At 32.9% G+C, this 19,652-nt stretch overlaps 3 protein-coding genes across 3 annotated transcripts; 1 reads left to right on the forward strand and 2 right to left on the reverse strand.

Moving 5' to 3' along the window:
* On the forward strand, positions 227 to 2,085 carry LOC104790184 (transcription factor AIG1-like). The gene is made up of 2 exons (XM_010515886.1): positions 227 to 766; positions 1,213 to 2,085. The coding sequence occupies exons 1-2, from the start codon at positions 278 to 280 to the stop codon at positions 1,732 to 1,734; spliced, it is 1,011 nt and encodes a 336-aa protein (XP_010514188.1). The 5' UTR covers positions 227 to 277; the 3' UTR covers positions 1,735 to 2,085.
* LOC104793884 lies at positions 10,884 to 14,592 on the reverse strand. The gene is made up of 6 exons (XM_010520309.1): positions 12,519 to 14,592; positions 11,868 to 12,399; positions 11,682 to 11,781; positions 11,370 to 11,605; positions 11,216 to 11,303; positions 10,884 to 11,132 (listed from the first exon to the last, which is right to left on the reverse strand). Exons 1-6 carry the CDS (start codon positions 14,590 to 14,592, stop codon positions 10,884 to 10,886), a joined length of 3,279 nt encoding a protein of 1,092 aa, XP_010518611.1.
* Positions 15,588 to 15,945, reverse strand: LOC104790185. Its single transcript, XM_010515887.2, has one exon. The coding sequence runs from the start codon at positions 15,853 to 15,855 to the stop codon at positions 15,733 to 15,735; it is 123 nt and encodes a 40-aa protein (XP_010514189.1). The 5' UTR covers positions 15,856 to 15,945; the 3' UTR covers positions 15,588 to 15,732.

Below are 19,652 nucleotides of genomic sequence, written 5' to 3' on the forward strand. Positions count from 1 at the left end.
AGTATATGTAATGTGTATTTTTATCGAAGATAATGGCGGTCTGATTGTACAAACCGGTAAAAAGGTTTATTTTTTTTTAACTGATTTTTTTTATTTCGAAAGAAATAACTAATATTAAAATTAAAAAAGCATTTTTCTTTGTTTAAAATATAGGGAGACACATTATATACCACTATATATAAACATGTGTATCCATTATCAAATGGGATGTTTGTGACCTTTTGTCTCTTCTTCTATAATTCTCTTTCTCTTTTCCAAAAACAAAAAAACAAAAAAGATGTATGCAATGAAAGAAGAAGATTGTCTTCAAACATTTCACAACTTACAAGACTACCAAGACCAGTTTCTTCTTCATCACCATCCTCAGATCCTCCCTTGGTCGTCATCATCTTTACCTTCTTTTGACCCGACCCATTTCCCATCTAACCCGACCCGTTATTCTGACCCAGTTCACTGCTTTGACAGAAGAGCTTCTGCGTCTTCTTCTTCCTTTAACTATAACGACAGTTTCGTCTCTCCTCCTCCTTCCATGGAGCATCATCAGAACCATCTGAGGATTCTGTCCGAAGCTCTTGGACCCATCATGCGTCGGGGCTCGTCCTTTGGGTTCGATGGTGAGATCATGGGAAAATTGAGTGCACAAGAAGTCATGGATGCTAAGGCTTTAGCTGCTTCCAAGAGTCATAGTGAAGCTGAGAGAAGAAGACGAGAGCGAATCAACACTCACCTTGCTAAGTTGCGTAGTATTCTACCAAACACAACCAAAGTAAGTTGTCATAAATTAATACGCTTCCCCTTTCACGTCTCTGATCTTTTGAAATTTAAGTATGTTTTTCGAAAAATTTATACTAATTAATTTAACTATCTAATGGTACTTTCGAAAATTTATCTCTATTCAGTTATAATTAGTTAATAGTAATAGTAATTGTAAAATTTTCAAAACTGATAAGTGCCTCAACACGATATATTTATATGCTTTTTTTTTCTGTGGTTATCGATCATATATACATATGTGGTACTATTGTCATTTGTTTTTTTTTTCATTGTTATTTATCTTTTTTCTAACACTATGAAAAATCTTAATTAAATTGGTATTTCTGGTAGGCAAGTATAGTTCATAGATGTGGTATTTTAATCTGTAGTTATTATCATTACGAAGAAGCAGAAAAAAAAAATTAGTACATATTTATGATTCGTTTCTCTTTAATACAGACGGATAAAGCTTCGTTGCTAGCGGAAGTGATCCAACACATGAAGGAGCTAAAACGACAGACATCACTTATCACGGACACGTGTCAAGTCCCCACAGAGCCCGACGATCTGACCGTGGATTCGGCTTACAACGACGAAGAAGGAAACTTGGTGATAAGAGCTTCCTTTTGCTGCCAGGACAGGACTGACCTCATGCATGACGTCATTAATGCCTTGAAGTCTCTTCGCCTTCGAACTCTCAAAGCTGAGATCGCAACCGTAGGTGGTCGTGTCAAGAACGTCCTGTTTTTGAGCCGAGAAGACGATGAAGAGGATCATGATGGTGACGATATGGAAGGCTATGATGCAGAGAGGATGATGAATGATCGTGTGAGTTCGATAGAAGAAGCGTTAAAGGCGGTTATAGAGAAGTGTGTCCATAATAATGATGAAAGCAATGATAACAATAACTTGGAGAAGTCATCTTCAGGGAGTATTAAGAGACAAAGGACTAGTAAGATGGTAAATCGATGTTACAATTAGTTAATCCCTCTCCATAAAATTATTATTAATTAGATTGTCAAGTCATCATTACTTAATTAGGGTTTAGTTAATTAGAATTGCAAAATGGGATTATGGGTTGGTGGTTTTAATATTTAGTAGTATCTTTTTGGGTGTCTTTTTTAAGATTTGGTTTGGGTTTCTTCTTCTATGTTTTTTTAATCTATGAAGAACCCTTTGTTTAGGGTTTTATAGTGATGGGTTTGGCTTATATATTGTGCTATCATTAAGACATTAATTTTCTCGTCTTGATTAATATAGGAAATGTAATTAAAGAGTTTGGGTTTGTATTAATTAATGAAGGAGTGGAATCAAGAAGTTATTTTATGATCATATAGTATATGCAGTGTTTAAGAAAGCGCTAGGCGGTATCTGGACGGTGACCCAACGCCTAGTGCCTAGAACGCTTAGTTGGGGCCTAGATGGTTTTTAGGCGGTTTAGGCGTTTACAACATAAAACATTATATATATATAATTCTATTAAAATATATGATATAAAAATAAAAAATTTATAAACAACGGTAAGAAAAATACATTTATTTAAGTTATATTAACAACATATAAATGTTTATAATTACGTATATAGATATAAAACATAATAATTTAATTATATGTAATTTAAAAATTAGAAATAAATATTAAAATAAAATATATGTAATTTTAAGCGGGTTAGGCGGTCATTTAAGCGTCTGCTGAACGCCTAGCGCCTAGACCGCTTTTTTGAACACTGAGTATATGTAGAGTTTTCACTCTCGCATATCCATTGTTACAAACGAAAAACAATTATTTATGTCGAAGTCAGTTTTAAATGTGCATGGGTAAAAATGGTCTATATCGTAGTCGTACCTTTGCTAGTTTCTGATACGTATAAGACGCTCGTAATATTTTTTCCTCTCAATCTATATACCGTACAAATATATAGTTTATTAATGCGATATTTCCTAGAAAAGATTGAGGTAGAGAATTTATGTGATGGAGGGTTTGTAAGTTATGACAAGTGAAATCGATTGAGAGGAGTAGATCGAATCTTTTTCGTGGGAAGTGAGAACTTAGATCTTTGTTCTATTTATAGAAACTTAGTTTTGGGATCTCTTGCAATATTGTCTCTTTCGCCGTTACTGACCTACGTTATTTATTATTATTACAGAGGCATTTGATGATAATACCACAAGCACATTACGTCATATATGATCTCGTCGTCACTTTTGTATATATAGTTTTTTTTCTTCTAATTTAGTCACTATCCCAAATTCTACGTACAAGTACTACAACAAAAGAAAAGACTTTATTTTGTAACCATGGATCTTACATGTTATTTTAACTTGGTTCAAACACTTCAACTAGGTTCTTTCTCTATTGGAGTTTTTTAATGATCTAAAATCGTCCAAAAGTTGTATTTCTTGGACGGCTTTTAGACAGTGTAGATTCCAACGAGAAATGTACTCGAAAATATAATCTACTAGGAAAAAAATGACTCAAAATACAGTTACGTACGAATTAGTTAAAGCAACCCGTTAATGAGTATGTTATAGGCCAGAGTGAACCAACTCGTAGACCCAAATTTGGCCCAACAAATGCAGTATTCGATATTTGTGTTTCGTGGTGATGTGCTTATTATTTTGACACATGGGCTGATGTTGAGGCCCAATGTTAGGGAAAAATTAAAAACAACAAAAAATGTGGCCTATACAGGGATCGAACCTGTGACCTTCGCGTTATTAGCTAACATGCTACATATCAAAATTTACCATACGAATAGACCTGATTGGTAGCACACTTTTAAGGCTTTAAAAATGTTTAAAGTTTTGATAGTTTTGATAGGCACATTTTTGCCAATCAAACTTTTTTTTCCTTTTATTTTTTTAAAAGCTTTGAAAACTACTTACTTTTTTTATCTTCTTTGTTTTCCCATTTTTTTTAAAGCCTCGTAACCCATACTTTAAACACTAAACAATTTTAAAAACATTTTTTCTTCCTTTTATATTTAAAAGCTATCTAAAAGTATATATATATATATTTTTTAACATATTTTATTTTTATAAATTAATTACTCTCATTTTTTCTCTTTCTTTTAAGATCTATTTCAATAACAAATTTTCTTTTTTCATCATCATCACTAATAATAATGTAAAAGAGTTTATGAAATTTATCATTAATAATAGAATAACATTCGAACAATGCCTTGATTAGTGGTAAATAGATATTTGACTGCTCATATAACTACTCAATGCATTTTATATTTTTTGCATTATTTCAAATTTTAATAACTTAATAAATTGATGTATCTAACTTCAATTATTTATTTTTTATTCTTATAGTTGTTTATTTTTTATTAGTTTTCAAACAAAATCACATATTTGATTGATATTTTTTAGAATTTTAATTTATCATTAATAAAATTTATTTTTCATTAAAGTGCTATATGAGTTAATTTTTGACATAATATATATTCATTATTATTAAAATAATAATAATAAAAATAACAGCTGCAACTTTAAAAGTTGTTGGTAAACAATCAAATTTTAACAGTTAAAGTTTCAACAGTCAAAATATCTACAATCAAATTCTCTGCAGTTAAAATTTTAAAGTCAAAGTCTCTACAGCCAAAAATAACAGCATAGTCTATTAGTTTAGAAAGAAGGATATAAAATTGTGATACTTGGCGATAGAAGAAGATAATCAAAACTGAGGATAAGTTTTTTATATAAAGAAGTTTACATGAAGTAATAAATTGTCCATATGATGTCTATATATATATATATATATTCATGTATGATATATATATATATATAATAAGATGAGAAAACCAGGTGCGATGTATACAGATTAGAAGAACACAAATATGAAGTGTACTTGGAGAGAAGTCCATAAGTGTTTTGAAGTACATAGAAGTGAATATATATAAGTATGTGGACCAATAATGTCGAATCTTTTTTAAACATATATAAAAAAATAATATCACAAACAATGCACGAGGCCGAAGACCAAATAATCATGTAATTTACATACAGACCAAAAACACTTTAGCTAGTTGGAATTTGTGATTAGTAGTTGGAGCCACCATATATAAGACGATCTGTTCATTATTCGGAAAAACTTGGTTTTAAAAACACATCATGCAACAAAGATACACTGGTATGATAAAATGAATTAGCAGAATCATTAATGGAACAAAAAACTTCACTTAATCTTCTTTCAGTTATAAGTTTTTCATTAGCCTTGTGGCATAAAAGAATTATTTATCCAAAAATTTATGGAATCAATGAATCATGAATTTTTTACGATTAGTGAAATCCTACCGAATTAAGAATGAAGAATCGTTTTGGAATACTTGTGAAGCTTTTTTCATAGATAGTGCAACATGGAATACAATGTTTCAGAATGAAGATATTGAGTTCTTGTAACAATTCTAAAATTGGAAAATAAAAACAATTGACAAATGTTACATAGGAATGTTTAGTTTTATTGGGAAATGTAAAATAAGCCATTAAATAGAAACTCAATGATGTGAACATCAATAAATAAAATTTGGACCGAGATGTGAGAAGCGGCATTAGAAGAGGACGACGGTTGTGGCCACGACGGCGACGGTGGTAGGACCGCCGCACGTGGTCGAGCCTATCTACTTGTCTTTTTGACCGTTCAACTTCTTTTGTATCGATCCTCGCTAACTTTGTGCATCAAGATTTTCTTACTGGTCATAGATTCTACAAAATTCTCCAACGAGGAATAATAATAGATAGATGTACAGACTCAATATCAGATTCTAGTGACCATGGCAACTAACATGATGAAAAAGGTAGGATTAACAAAAATAATGTATTGAGCCAGGTTTCATAGTTATGTGATAATTGCTTTTTTGTTAACTTTATTACCAAAATGTTTTATTTGCGTGAATGAGTGAAAAAAACTGGTGGTTAAACAATCAAGCATCTCAGTCTAGTACTCCAATCTGGTATAAAGCTCTAGCCCATGAGGCTTCCACTTATTATTGACACTACTTTTAAAGATCTTTATACGGTTTATATCCATATTCATATTCTCTACCATGCAATTTCTTGATATTTAGTTGAGAAGATTCTCTTAGTTTATAAATATCTGAAAACGTGTGTGGTTTAAGCTTTATGATACTCTATCATTCATCAAAGAAGAAAAACACACACACACACACACATATATATATATATATATATATATATATATATATACATGACAAAATAAGTTATAAGGTGGTAGTGTAGATGAGTACCAAAAAACATATGGGCTGCATAGTTAAAGTTGGCCGACAACAGAATCAACAATGATGCAGATTCAGTTTCTTCTCACCTGACATTTTGACCCCATTTTTCCTCCTTTCTTCATCACCAATCTATAGCTAATTTTCGTGAACAATTCAATGTTTTTGGCAGCAATTCATATTTTAATGATAATATTTTGTGGTTGGAGCGGTTGAGACTGTCCTAGATTATTTACTATCTCTCATTCAAAAACCTTTGATACTTCAAATCTTCACTTAACATTCTAATTTTTAGTTCGAACTTCGAGTCATCACAAATTTATTAGATCAAGAATCTTGAACATCTAATGGGCCGTAATATGCCCACAAGCTTAGTAATTTGTTGTTGTCTTTACGATATTGACGCCATTAAAAAGAAAAATTCATTTTTATTTGGTTTTATTAATAGAATAATTTTGACGTGACAGCATACAATACATGTCTTTCCAATATCATAAATAATTTGGCACCTAATGGTCACGTCAGATTTAAATCAAGAGGGACCGATCAATAATTTTGATATTGTGTCCCTTGATTTATATCTATAGTCATTGAAACTTTGATTAGTATAATTTTATAATTTATTAGAAACTATACACATATATACATCACCATAATACTAAAAAGTCTTGATATGAGTCCAACGAACTAAACTAATCAAATAACCAAAGAATATTTAATTAGAGTCATAATTAGAAAGTAGAGATTATCCCATACGTGGAGCACCAACATGACATATGATTTTACACAAGTAACCAAAGAATACTTAAATTTCAATTTTTAAGTTATCATCAAAATCAATTAGCTAATCATTTGAACTAGGAAGAGGTTAGTTGAATTGACTAAAAAAATTGGGAGTTCTGTTCATGCATTAAACATAGTATTATTCAAACTTATACCTGTCTCATAATAATCTTTGTATACTTAACATTTGTAATTAGGTTTTATGAACCGAGACTTATTAATAACGGAGAAGTAAATTTTATGCATTCATGTAATTGTTAATGAGATACATTACTTGCTTACTCAAGAGTCAAGACCAAAGCTGAAGCTGGTTTGTTGATTAATATAACTGGTTGAATAGTTGTCATTGCACTACAAGAAAACAGCTTAAAACTGACGAGCATAACTGTCAGTAAGTTGTCGGAAACACCTATTACCAACAAATTACTGATAGATAGCATCCGTCGATTCTAGATTGTCGGAAAAATAAATCTGTCAGAAATCCGTCAGTAACTACTGACGGAATTCCGACAAGCATTTACCGACAGATTACCGACAATAATATTAATGGTAAACTGTCGGTAAATCCGTCAGTAAAAGCCTGTCGGACAGCCGTCGGAGACATGTTTGTCGGTAATCCCGTCGGTAATTTGCTGTCAGACATCCGTCAGAAATATATTTCCGACAAAATTACCGACAGAACAACATTGGAAAATATCCGTCGAACCGACGGAAAACCGACGATTTAACGACGGAATTTCGAGAAAGTCCGTCATTTCCGACAGATTACCGACGGTTTGTTTTCGAGAAAATCCGTCGTTTCCGACATAATTCCGACGGTTTGTTATCGAGAAACTCCGTCATTTCTGACAGATTTCCGACGGAAATATATATATATATATATATATATATATATATAAATAACATTATTATACAGATTTTATTATGAAAATATTCATTAAAACTGAAATGCTTATATATTTAAATTCAGAAAGTTAAAAGTTTGAGAGAAAATATGTTTTAAGTGAAAAATATTCTAATAACCGAAAACAAATAATTGTTCCAAAAAGAAAGCAAAGATTCAAGAAAACCTAAGTGGAATGTCTTGCCCGCATCTCACTCATGAAGGCTGCTAGCTCCATGTCCCTCTTCTTGTACTCCTCGTCCCTTCTTTTGTTCTCTGCTTTTTGTTCTTCCATTTCCGCTTTTTGTTCTTCCATTTCCTTTTCCAAAGTTGCAATCCGAGTATCCTTCTCTTGCATAGCTTGTTGGAACTCTTGGGTGGGAGCAAATGAGAACCCCGATGAACGAGAAACCGAACTTCTTTCGGAGAGATTTCCTAGTCCAAAAACCCGTCCCTTGGTTTTAATAGTTTCCTACACATGCATTTTAAAATTATATAAATATTTTAAAACAAAACAAAAGTAAAACAAAAATTTTAAAAATAAATGTTACCTCGAAAAAAATTTCGTTTAATTTCTCTCTTCTAAATTCAACCGTAGACTCCGATCCATCAAGAGATTGTAGCATCTCCTCCTCCCGCTTCCTCGAACTCTCAACAAGCAGCTTAGCTCTACCATCTTGTAATTGGCCGGTCTTTTTGTTGGTGTGCATATCCTCCATCAAAGTAACATAGTCTGGTACCACACCATCCCTAGCAGTCTAAAAAAAACATTTAAATTATGTAAAGATTGTCTAATTAATGATAAAGAAAATAATTATAGAAAGTCTTAAAACTTACAAGTTGCTTTTGTCGGGTATAGGCACTTATTGGACCATTGTTGTGGGTAGCCATACCCAACCCCCCACGTTCGCTTCTTCTATTCTGAGAATGTTGGGAGGATGTTGCTTCTGTAGCTGGTTCCCCCCAATATTGAATGAAACCTTTAAAGAGATCCTCGTTCACATTTTTTGGCACCTTTCCTCTCTTCCACAATTGCTTCCACTCATGCAACTGTTTAGAATATCGTATTGCGGCATACTTCTTGAAAGCTGTTCGAACTTGGCTCGTGACATCTGGTTTCCAATTGAAATCTTGCTAAAAATATAAAGAAAATGCATTAGCAAAAAATATATAAAACAATGTTATAAAATTAAGTTGTTAAAGTTGAAAACTTTACCGCAAATTGCCGAAACCAAATGTCTTGTTCTTTTGTAGGCATAACTGAAAACTTTGCATATGGTGTTTTGAGGATTCCATACATCATATGCAAAATGGATTTTGTGATGCCATTATGAGAATCACAAAACCATGTTGTCCCTGGAGCACCATACGGATCTAAGCGGGGGAAAAGTGATCGGCCAGGTTGAGAAACGAATTCTTCAATGCTCATCTCCACTGGAACATTTTCTGAACATTGAGAATCTGGGACAGCGCTACTAGGTGATTGTGAAGCACTAGCTTCTCCATTAGCTTGGTTCATAGAAGTGTTTGCAACATAAGAACCATAGTTCCTTCAACAAAAAAACAACAAAATTTAGAAAAAATCTTCAAGCATAATTAAATTAACAAAAATCAATCAATAACAAAATTCAATTCATCAAACCCAATTAACAATTTATATTCCACCGTTTACTAATTCATCAAAATTTAATTAATGCTATCCAATTAACAATTCAAATCCTCAAATCAATAACCATTGAAGCTAATTCTCAAAATCTAGATAGTTGTCTCAAAACCAAAATCAACAAAAACCCAATTCAATCCCTTAAGAACAAACCAATCAAACACTTACAATTCTTAAAAATCTCAATTCTCAGAGAAAAATGAAGAACTCAATTCACTAATAAAGAGCTTGGCGTCCTCCTAGAAAAGATCTAATAAGTCCCAAACAGAGCCAATTAATCAAATCTAATAACTCTACCATATTCCTAAGAAATCTAACAAACCTAAGAAATTCATTAGAAAAGAGAGAACTTACGCCATAAGAAGTCGCCGGATCGGAGGGAGACAATCGCCGGAGTTTCGCCGGTTTGGAGGGAGTTTCGCCGGTTTGATGTTTTTTTGTCTGAGATAAAATAAAACACTCGGGGGAGAAGAAGATAAAACAACTTTGTTATTATCGATATTACCGACGGAAAACCGACAGTAAACCCATCGGTTTAGACTGAAATATTTAATGAAAATTTCATTTTATTTCATTCCCGGGGAAAATTATGGGATCCGTCGGAAATCTGTCAGTAATTCCAAACTATTTCCGACGGACTTCCGACGGTTTATTTTAAAATTTCGCAAACCGTCGGTAATCCGTCAGTATCTCCAACTATTACCGACGGATTTCCGATGGCTTAGAGGTTAAACCCCTTTATTTCATAATTTCCCTTCACAAATACGCATATATTATGTGTTTAGATTGACCATGTAAGTAATGTTCAAAATAAGCATCTATATGATTAAGTTATAGAAAAAAAAAATTCAATGATAAGTAACAAATACTTGAACCATAACTTGTAATACCACATTACAACTACTTTAGCCAAACAACTTAACTTATTTTTTCAAAAACAAATTTTGAAGATTGTTGTTTAAAAGAAGATTATTAAGCCATTAAAACATCCATCTCTATACGTTTCTTATAAAATAAGTGCGTTACAGAGCCAAAACTAGAGGTTTTACACTAGTCCATCAGTAAACCGTCAATATCTGTCGGTTATTACCGATGGTTTACCGACAGAATCGAAAAAACGGACAAAAAATTAAAAAACGACGAAAAATTTATTTCCGTCGGAAAGTTGTCAGAAAATACCGACGGATTACCGACAGTTTACTAATTTCCGACGCATTTTCCGACGGTATTGTTTATTTATAAGAGTTATTTTATTCTTTTATTTATTTGAAAGAGATATTTTATTTGAAAGTATTTAAATTTAGTTCTTTATTTCTTAATTTATAAGAGATATTTAATTATTTTATTTATTTATTTCTATAATAGATATTTTATTTTATTTATAAGAGATATTTATTTTTTTATAAGAGATATTTAAAAGTATCAAAATTTATATACTTATTTGTAAGAGATATTATTTTTTTTACTAAAATTTTGGAAATAAAATAATAAACTGGAATTAAAATTGAAAATTAAATATCTACTTTAAAGATACAATAAGTTTAATAAAAACAAACTATTCTGAATCAGAAGAAACTGAGTGAATCATCTCCGTCAAATTCTCCAATTTCATCCTCTGACTCTAAGTCGACTCTGTCATCAGTGAATTGGGAGAAGTCAACCACGAGGTCAACATCAAAAGAATGCTCAACTGGGGCCATGTAGCCAACTCCGCTAGGTTGCAAAGGATCATGATCAGCAACTCTGTATATTTGTGTAACTGTTACCCAACGATCTCGAGTATTAGAAACGCGAGGGTGGCGAATGTAGCAAACCTGTTACAAATAAAGTTATTTTACTAATTACGTAAATAAATTCTTTAAATAATTATTCAATAAACCGATAATGTAATCCTTACTTGGTCTGCTTGTGACGCCAGGATGAACGGATCATATTTCACCAACCTACGTCTTATGTTAACGGATGTAACACCAAATTGGTCAACTCTGACACCACGATCGATGTAAGGATCATATTAATCACAAAGGAAAACAACGCATCTCAAGTTTAACATCCCCGGATAGCGTACTTCTAAAATCTCTCTAAGGACACCATAGTACACAACATCACTTGTATGAGATGATATACCCGAATCGGTTGTTTTCCGCCTACTTCCTTCCTCGTGAATCCGAAATGCATATCCCCTCGTGCAATACCCCGGACAAGACGTTGCAATATAGTTGGAACCGTTTACTAATTCTACTAACCATGTTGGAAATGTTTGTCCTTTTTCGTTTTCATCGTTAACCTTAAAAAATATGTTTAAAAAAATTAATGATATTTAATATTAAATTTTTATTAAACCAAGCTATTAAAACACTTACATAATATTTCAACCATGGCGCAAAATCCCTTTGCTTATGCTCATCAAGCTGCTCCTCGGTATATGTCGGGTAGTAAGAGCGTATTAACGCCATGTAAATCCTATTACAAAACCAAAAAAAAACCGAATTTTAGAAGATATGAAATTATAAATTTAAGTTTTAATTCATATTAATTTTAAAATGTACCTCTTATATTCCATAATATCCTCACAATTTGTGAGAATATACATATGTAAGTGCGTATACTCTTGCTGCGACAGTTGGCGATTCTTTCTTGTCCCGCTGAGTCTTCCTACTTGTGTAAACAAGTTAGGTACGTATACCGAATAACTAGCCACTTCGCCTCCATCATCATGACGAGTAGGACGTCGTCTTTTTGTACGAACTTGGGCAGGAAAGTAAAATTCGGCAAAATTTGAGGCTTCTTCGTTTATACTTTGTGCCACAATAGAGCCTTCAACTTTGCTTAAATTTTTGACCTTCTTCTTCAGATGAAACATATACCGCTCAAAAGGATACATCCACCGGTACTGAACAGGACCACCAAGTTTAGCTTCTCGCGGAAGGTGTATTGGGAGATGCTCCATAACATCAAAAAAAGATGGGGGAAATATCTTCTCGAGATTGCATAGGATCATTGGTATGTTTTCTTCCAAGTTACGAATACCGTCAACTGTAAGTGTTCTAGAGCATAAATCCCGAAAAAATGCACCTACCCCTGTAAGTAAAAAGAAGATCGGATTAATACTGTAAAACCTCTATGAATTAATTCTTTGCTGTATATATAAATAAATATGTATATAATTCTTTAAAAAATGGCGATATTTAGAAATGTACCTGCAATTGCTTGGTGGACATTACTTGGTAAAAGATGCTCAAATGCAAATGGAAGAAGTCGCTGCATCACAACATGACAATCATGGCTCTTCATTCCAGTAAACTTTCCTTCAGCCATATCAACACAATTACGTAAATTAGATGCGTATTCGTCAGGAAATTTAATATTGTGGGTAATCCAGTGGAAGAACGCTTCCTTCATGCGCGTGTCTAACCGAAATGACGGGACTGGACATCTCCCATTTTCTAGTACATGAAGCGAATCGCGATCACAAATATCTGGCAAATCTAATCTAGACTTCAAATTATCTTTTGTCTTTCCCGGGACATTTAGAACAGTGTTCATGAGGTTGTGGAAGACGTTCTTCCCGATGTGCATGACATCTAGATTATGTTTCAACAAAAGATCTTTCCAATAAGGCAATACCCAAAAAATGCTATGTTTATACCAATTGTGATTGATGCCAGCACCGTAAACAACAACATGTCCATTACCACCACAATCTGTAGTCCTCTCTGCTCCAAAGTCTCTTAACTGTTCCAGTAAAATATTTCCGTCAACTTCAGGAGGTGGTGCATCAACCACTTGCTTATTCTTCCTAAACAATGTCCTCGAACGCCGATAAAGGTGACGAGCTGGTAGAAATCTTCTATGACAATCAAACCAACTCGTTTTACGTCCGTGCCTCAACTGGAACGCATCTGTGTTATCTTGACAGTACGGACATGCTAACCTTCCATGAGTTGACCATCCAGATAGCATCCCATAAGCTGGAAAGTCACTAATCGTCCACATAAGTGCTGCACGCATCTGGAAATTCTGCTTGGTTGAAACGTCATATGCTGTAGCACCATGATCCCATAACATTTTCAGCTCATATATCAACGGTTGCAGAAACACATCAAGAGATCTCTTCGGATGATCTGGACCGGGAACCAAAATCGAAAGGAAAAGAAACTCTCTACGCATGCACAAAGATGGCGGTAAGTTATAAGGTGTTACGATTACTGGCCACAACGAATATTGCCTTCCATGCTTTCCAAATGGGTTGAAACCATCTGTAGATAATCCTAGGTACACGTTTCTTGGCTCATACGCAAAATCTGGATACACAGATTGGAAATGCCTCCATGCTTCTGCATCTGAAGGATGTGTAATCTCTCCGTTTGATCTATGTTCTGCGTGCCATCTCATTGGACCAGCCGTACGCTCAGATTGATATAATTGCTTCAGCCTTTCTGTGATCGGTAAATACCACATCCGCTTATATGGAACTGGAACCCTACCGCTTGTTTCCTGATATCTTGGTTTTTGACAAAATCGACACCTTGTCCTATCTTCGTCTTCTCTCCAATAGATCATGCAATTATCTTCGCATACATCTATCATTTGATACGGCAAACCAAGACCGGCGACCAATTTCTGAATCTCGTAATATGTACCTGGAAAATGATTATCTTCAGGCAAAATGTCTTTCACAAAATCTGTTATCGCATCCACACATTCCTCAGCCAAATTGTAGTCCGTCTTTATGGTCATCAATCTGCTTGCAGATGATAAAGCCGAATGACCTTCCCTACAACCTTCATATAACGGCTGCTTAGCTGCGTCCAACATAGAAAAAAACTTGCATGCCTCTGCATTAGGTTCCTCTAACCTATCAACATTTTGACCCATCGATTGCATATTTTCCCTATATGCATCATTCACCATCTCAACAGTACCCACACCATAATCTACTTCTGTTCTAGGTTCCTCTACGCTATCAACAATATATGGTTCGCTAGAACTAATATACTCTGGTCTTTCACCATGGAGAAACCAAATTTTGTAACCCGGCATAAAACCATTCGAAGAAAGATGACCCCATACTAAATCAATCCTAATATTGTGAGAATTCCGGCAAATCGAACATGGACATTTCAACTTACGTGTTTGAAGAACGATCGGTTGTTGGCATGCCAACTCCATAAACTCGCCTACACCACGAGCATACTCATCATTCAATAAATTTGATTCTGGATCGAGCATCGGTCCGTCCATCCAAGATCGAAAATAAGAAGAAGAAGACATTTTTTTTTTCTAAAAAAATGAGTGAGAGTATGAGAAGGAGTGGTTCGTTTTTATAGAGAAAGTAAATTTTGTATCCGCCCGTACTCTGTCAGTAATCCGTCAGTAATTTTTGAAATTTTCAAGGGCTATACAACGGCTACATTAACGGATATATTTACCGACGAATATCCGACAGATATTTATTTAAACGACTATAATAAGTTTATGGACGGATTTCCGACGGCTGTAAATTAATACCCGTCGGAAATCTGTCGGTAATTGAATAATATACAAACGACAACAACAACGGATATATTTACCGACGAAATTCCGACGAAAAATACTGACGGTTGTATCTGGTCAGTAATCCGTCAGAAATGTTGATTTACCGATGAGATTCCGACGGAAAATACGGACGGTAATATCTGGTCGGTAATCCGTCGAAAATTTTGACAGATTATTGACGGCAACTGTTTGTCGATAAATTTCCGACGGAAAACTGACAAACTTTTATGGTATCAGAAATCGGTCAGTATACCGTCGGTAATTACCGACAGATAGTTGCCCGTCAGAAGTGCCATCAGTTATGACCTTATTTTCTTGTAGTATTGATGTATGTGTTGCTACACCCTTCTTAAAACACAATTTGAAATTGGAAATTCTAGTGGATGTTACGGATAGTTAGCCATGCTTACCATTTTCTTATATTCTATTATTTTTTACAGTAAATAACGTTTTATTTGGATTCATGCAATTTCACATATTAGAAGACGAAAATATTAAATACACCATATACCTATCACAAGCTCGTACGTAAACTATGAAACCAATTAGTAAATTAAGCAATAAGTAAACAAGAACTAATCTTGGTTAGATTATGTGTGAGATATATATAGTCGAATTTACACAGGGAACTATGGAACTAAGGCAAAAGCCATTACAAAATTTATCCCAAATTTTTATTCGTATATTTACAAATATACCCTCCAAAAACGAAAAACCCACCCATATTCGTATATCGAAAGTGTTAACATTTCGTCCCCCTAAGATTTGACTATCGGCAAGCAAAACCCAAACCGGTTTCTTCCTCTTACAATCTTCTTGCAATCATCAGTTTGATCCTGTTAAGCTTCAAAGTATCACCACTTGAATCAACCAAGATCAATCTTGCCAACATAGGAGCATCACAACACATCGTTTGATGATGTAAAGCTTAGCTCTTTGCTCTCTAAGAACACCTCCAAGACCTCTGCTACCCGAAACTCTTCTCTTCAAAACTCCCATCTTCGGTATAAACAGAGATTTTCTTTAAGGTTTCTTCTTTGATGGTTTTAAAGCTTTTACTTGTGAAGATAAGAGAAAGTGATTAATTGAGATGAGCAAAGAAAGGTCTTTTATAGAAGAAGAAGAGAGTTGTGTAGGGACAAACAAGTCGAAGTCGCGCGTGGAAGTGCACCCCAAGTCACCCGACACTGTCTCTCACCATCCACTTGTGTTAAATGTCATACATCATTTTCAATGTTTTGAGATAGACAGATTATAATTTAGCGTATTTATATTGGTATTGCCGTCATTTGTGATAGGATTTGAATTGTAAAATTGATTTATCAGAAAATGATTAAAACATAAATAAAAGGGTCCAAATAAAAAGACATATGTAATTTATAGTGATACATTTCTAAATGTGAGGGTTACATAACTTTTTGGAAGTTTACAATTTATTCCTTTATTTTCACCGACGACAAACGAATTAGACGCTCAATAACAAATAAATGAGAACAATTAGGAATTTAGGATAAACAAATACATGTTGATCAACATGATTTTATTGAAATCTATCATCACTTCTTCACCTCATCACAAAAACCTAATGCTCCACAACTCATAAATATTGATTAGTAGAATTTAAATCTGGTAAAAATGCACATGTGACTTGTGAATTTTTTAAAAAAAATCAATTTTAAGATATTACCTTTCTTATTGGTTGTCCACAAAATGACAATATAATAAAATATTTAACGATTATATAATTATTTTTAATGTTTTTATTTTTTATTCCGATATTTTTATATTTTCGATGATTCTACGGGTTTTACTACAAAAAGGAATTGTTTATTGACTTTTCAAAAATATTATATTTCTTACAAGTTAATTTTTATGCAATATTATTGTGAATCTCAAATACGTATCTACATTAGGTTTGAACATGAATCGGATAAGCCAGTTATCGTGTTCATATTTTATGCGGTCACAAGCCGCGAACATGTATGCCCCTCTTTGTTCCCTCTTTTATTTTCAACCAAATATTTTGAGACCTTTAATTATAATAGATTGCGAGAATACAAAATATTAAAGCTCATAAATTAATTATTCATATATATAAATATAAATATATTCCATTTAAAATTACGTGTCAAACCTTGGTTAATTATAAATTAAATTGAAATATGGAATCAAATTTGAAGTTTTAATTTAATTTGGACAAACCGGATCAAATTATTAGTAGTCAGCTAAAAATTTGATTATTTGTACATGTTCGATTATACAAGCTTCTGAAATGTAATAATATATAGTTGATTGGTTTATTTGAAAATATTATATTTAATAATTTTATCATTTTGGTACTTTGTTTGGACAGTATGAATTTAAAGAATATAACTTTTGAATAATAATTTGTTTTTGTGTTGGATCCACGTCAGAACAGTTAGACCTTCCATTCGAGTTGAACATATGGTGCATTGTCGATGTGGCAATGATGATTTTGGAAGATGATGACATGGTTCGTAGATACTACTAGCTTAAAGCCAAAAAGTGGGTGCTATTAAATGTAATGTGATGATATTTTTGGGTATATATTAATATATATCTGGGTCTTTTTAGCTTAACACATCTGGGTCTTTCAGCCCATGAGTTGTTCGACTTAAAAGTTTTGGTTAGTTTAAACTTTAAACAGAAGCAAAAGTTTGATCTACACGTTAAATGTCGATGGTCTAAGAAGGGTTACTATAATTCATATTTAGTAACGGGTTGATTTTCTCGCAACCGCTTACATTNTTTCAACTTTTTTTTTTTTTTTTTTTTTTTTTTTTTTTTTTAAAGGGTTTAAAATGTGTAAAAGTTACGACTGTACTTGTTTGGTATTAACTATATTAATCATAGTAATCGCTTCACATCGTATTATAACGTTTCAAATTGCTCTAAATTTAAAACTCACTTTTTAGTATATGCCATAGCGGATGGTTGATTTTTTCTGTCTATATTATATATATTTTCTTGAATAATAATAAATATCATATAGAACACTCCAAAAATTAATTTCTCTTTCATTGTTGTATCAAATATTATCTTTATAATTCTTATCTACATGATACATATATATAATTAAACTATATATATATATAATTTTATAACATATTTGTATATAAACGTTCCAAATTACCTCTCAGGAAATGTTCTCAAGTCATTTGATGATTTATTTATATTTATCAATTCATTATTATGTAATTTTTGTTTTTGATATAAACAATGTATTTTATGGTAGTTTTATGTTAAACTGTTATCGTATCTGTTTGTAATCATCTATCCGTGTCCGCAAACACATTTGTGCGTTGAAAACTTGAAAGCAATTAAGTTATAGGGAGATTCCATATGACAAAACAAGAACAAAACACATAAGAAAATAAAGAGTTAACGTTAAAAACTTCAAATGCACTTAGTTTTGGACTTTTTAAATATAAAGTTAAAACCTAGCCCATTAATATCGACATAGCTTAGCCCATTTAGTCAGCCTTAATTTCGTTGTAGCTTTCAAATTCTTGTATGCATGCATTGTAATGCTGGCTCGAAAGTCGAAAGTGTAAGAGATACGCAAATACGCAATGATACACTATTCAATAGCTCAATATTCTCGTATCATTCCCGTATTCATGTCATTTATAAAACATTCTGTTTATAGTTATATTCTAGAGTATTCTATGTACAAGTATATATAGATGTGTACAGTCTTCTGTATAATATAAGATTCATCTTCTACCGAAAGTTCCAACACTTTACAACGAGATATGCATTGTTATGATCAATGGGCTCATCTAGAAATTGTAATCTCCCTAATACTCACCCTAAAATAACTATATACACTCCAAACCATTTTTACATTTATTCTCTATATATGTAAAAATGTAAAAGAGTACTATATATGGGCAAAACGGGGCTTGCAAACATGCATGTGAACCGAGGATAAGAGGCACGAGGCTTTTATAGATATATAACATGCAATCATAGTGGATGTCAAGAAAAAAAACATGCAACCTGCAGTGTAAAGAATCGTTGTGATATATATACTCGAATTGATATGTTACTTTAATGAAATGATATGGAGTCTGGACTTCAGTTTGAATAAAATGATATGGTTTTTTATAAAGGCTATTTCTGATAGACATAGTTGATAACTTATTTTACAAAAGTTTAACGATTCAAGCAGAATAAAGGCTGAAAGATTCTCCACGCATTGAGACTGACGACATATACGTAATTTGGTTATAACTTACAAGTATACACAGTTGTTGTTTATTTTTTTGCATGATGATCATCATAATAACTTTTTTTTTTTGAACAAATGAATCATAATAACTAAACCAACTTATTCTAGTTAAATGGTTAAAGAGGTTTTCCTAGAACTTGAATGATTTAGAGGTTGGGTTTCTTTAGATTCCAAGATATAGTTTGGTTAGGTCTGTAACTTGTTCAGTTATTTAAAAAGAATTGATGTGAAGATTAGTTTCCAAAGCCTAATGTAATCTTGAGTCTGAATCCTCTAAATGTATCACCATTTCTTTGATTCAGAGAAAACCCTTATAATGTGAAGTTTCATTAAACTGTCAGTTGATACCTCTTGTTAGTTAATTAACCGCGATTTGTAGTAATGAAATAATGCAAACAATACGTTTAAGCTTAAAGCAAGTCAATGGCGTAACACATTTTGATGTCTTTAGAAGTTCTAAAACATGTCGGTCCATTTGTATGGTGAGCTCGTTGACTTGGTTGACCTTGAACTAGCACTTTATCATGTGGTGACGTAACTG

The sequence above is a fragment of the Camelina sativa genome, chromosome 6 (genome assembly GCF_000633955.1).
Source record: "Camelina sativa cultivar DH55 chromosome 6, Cs, whole genome shotgun sequence".
Taxonomy (NCBI): Eukaryota; Viridiplantae; Streptophyta; class Magnoliopsida; order Brassicales; family Brassicaceae; genus Camelina; species Camelina sativa.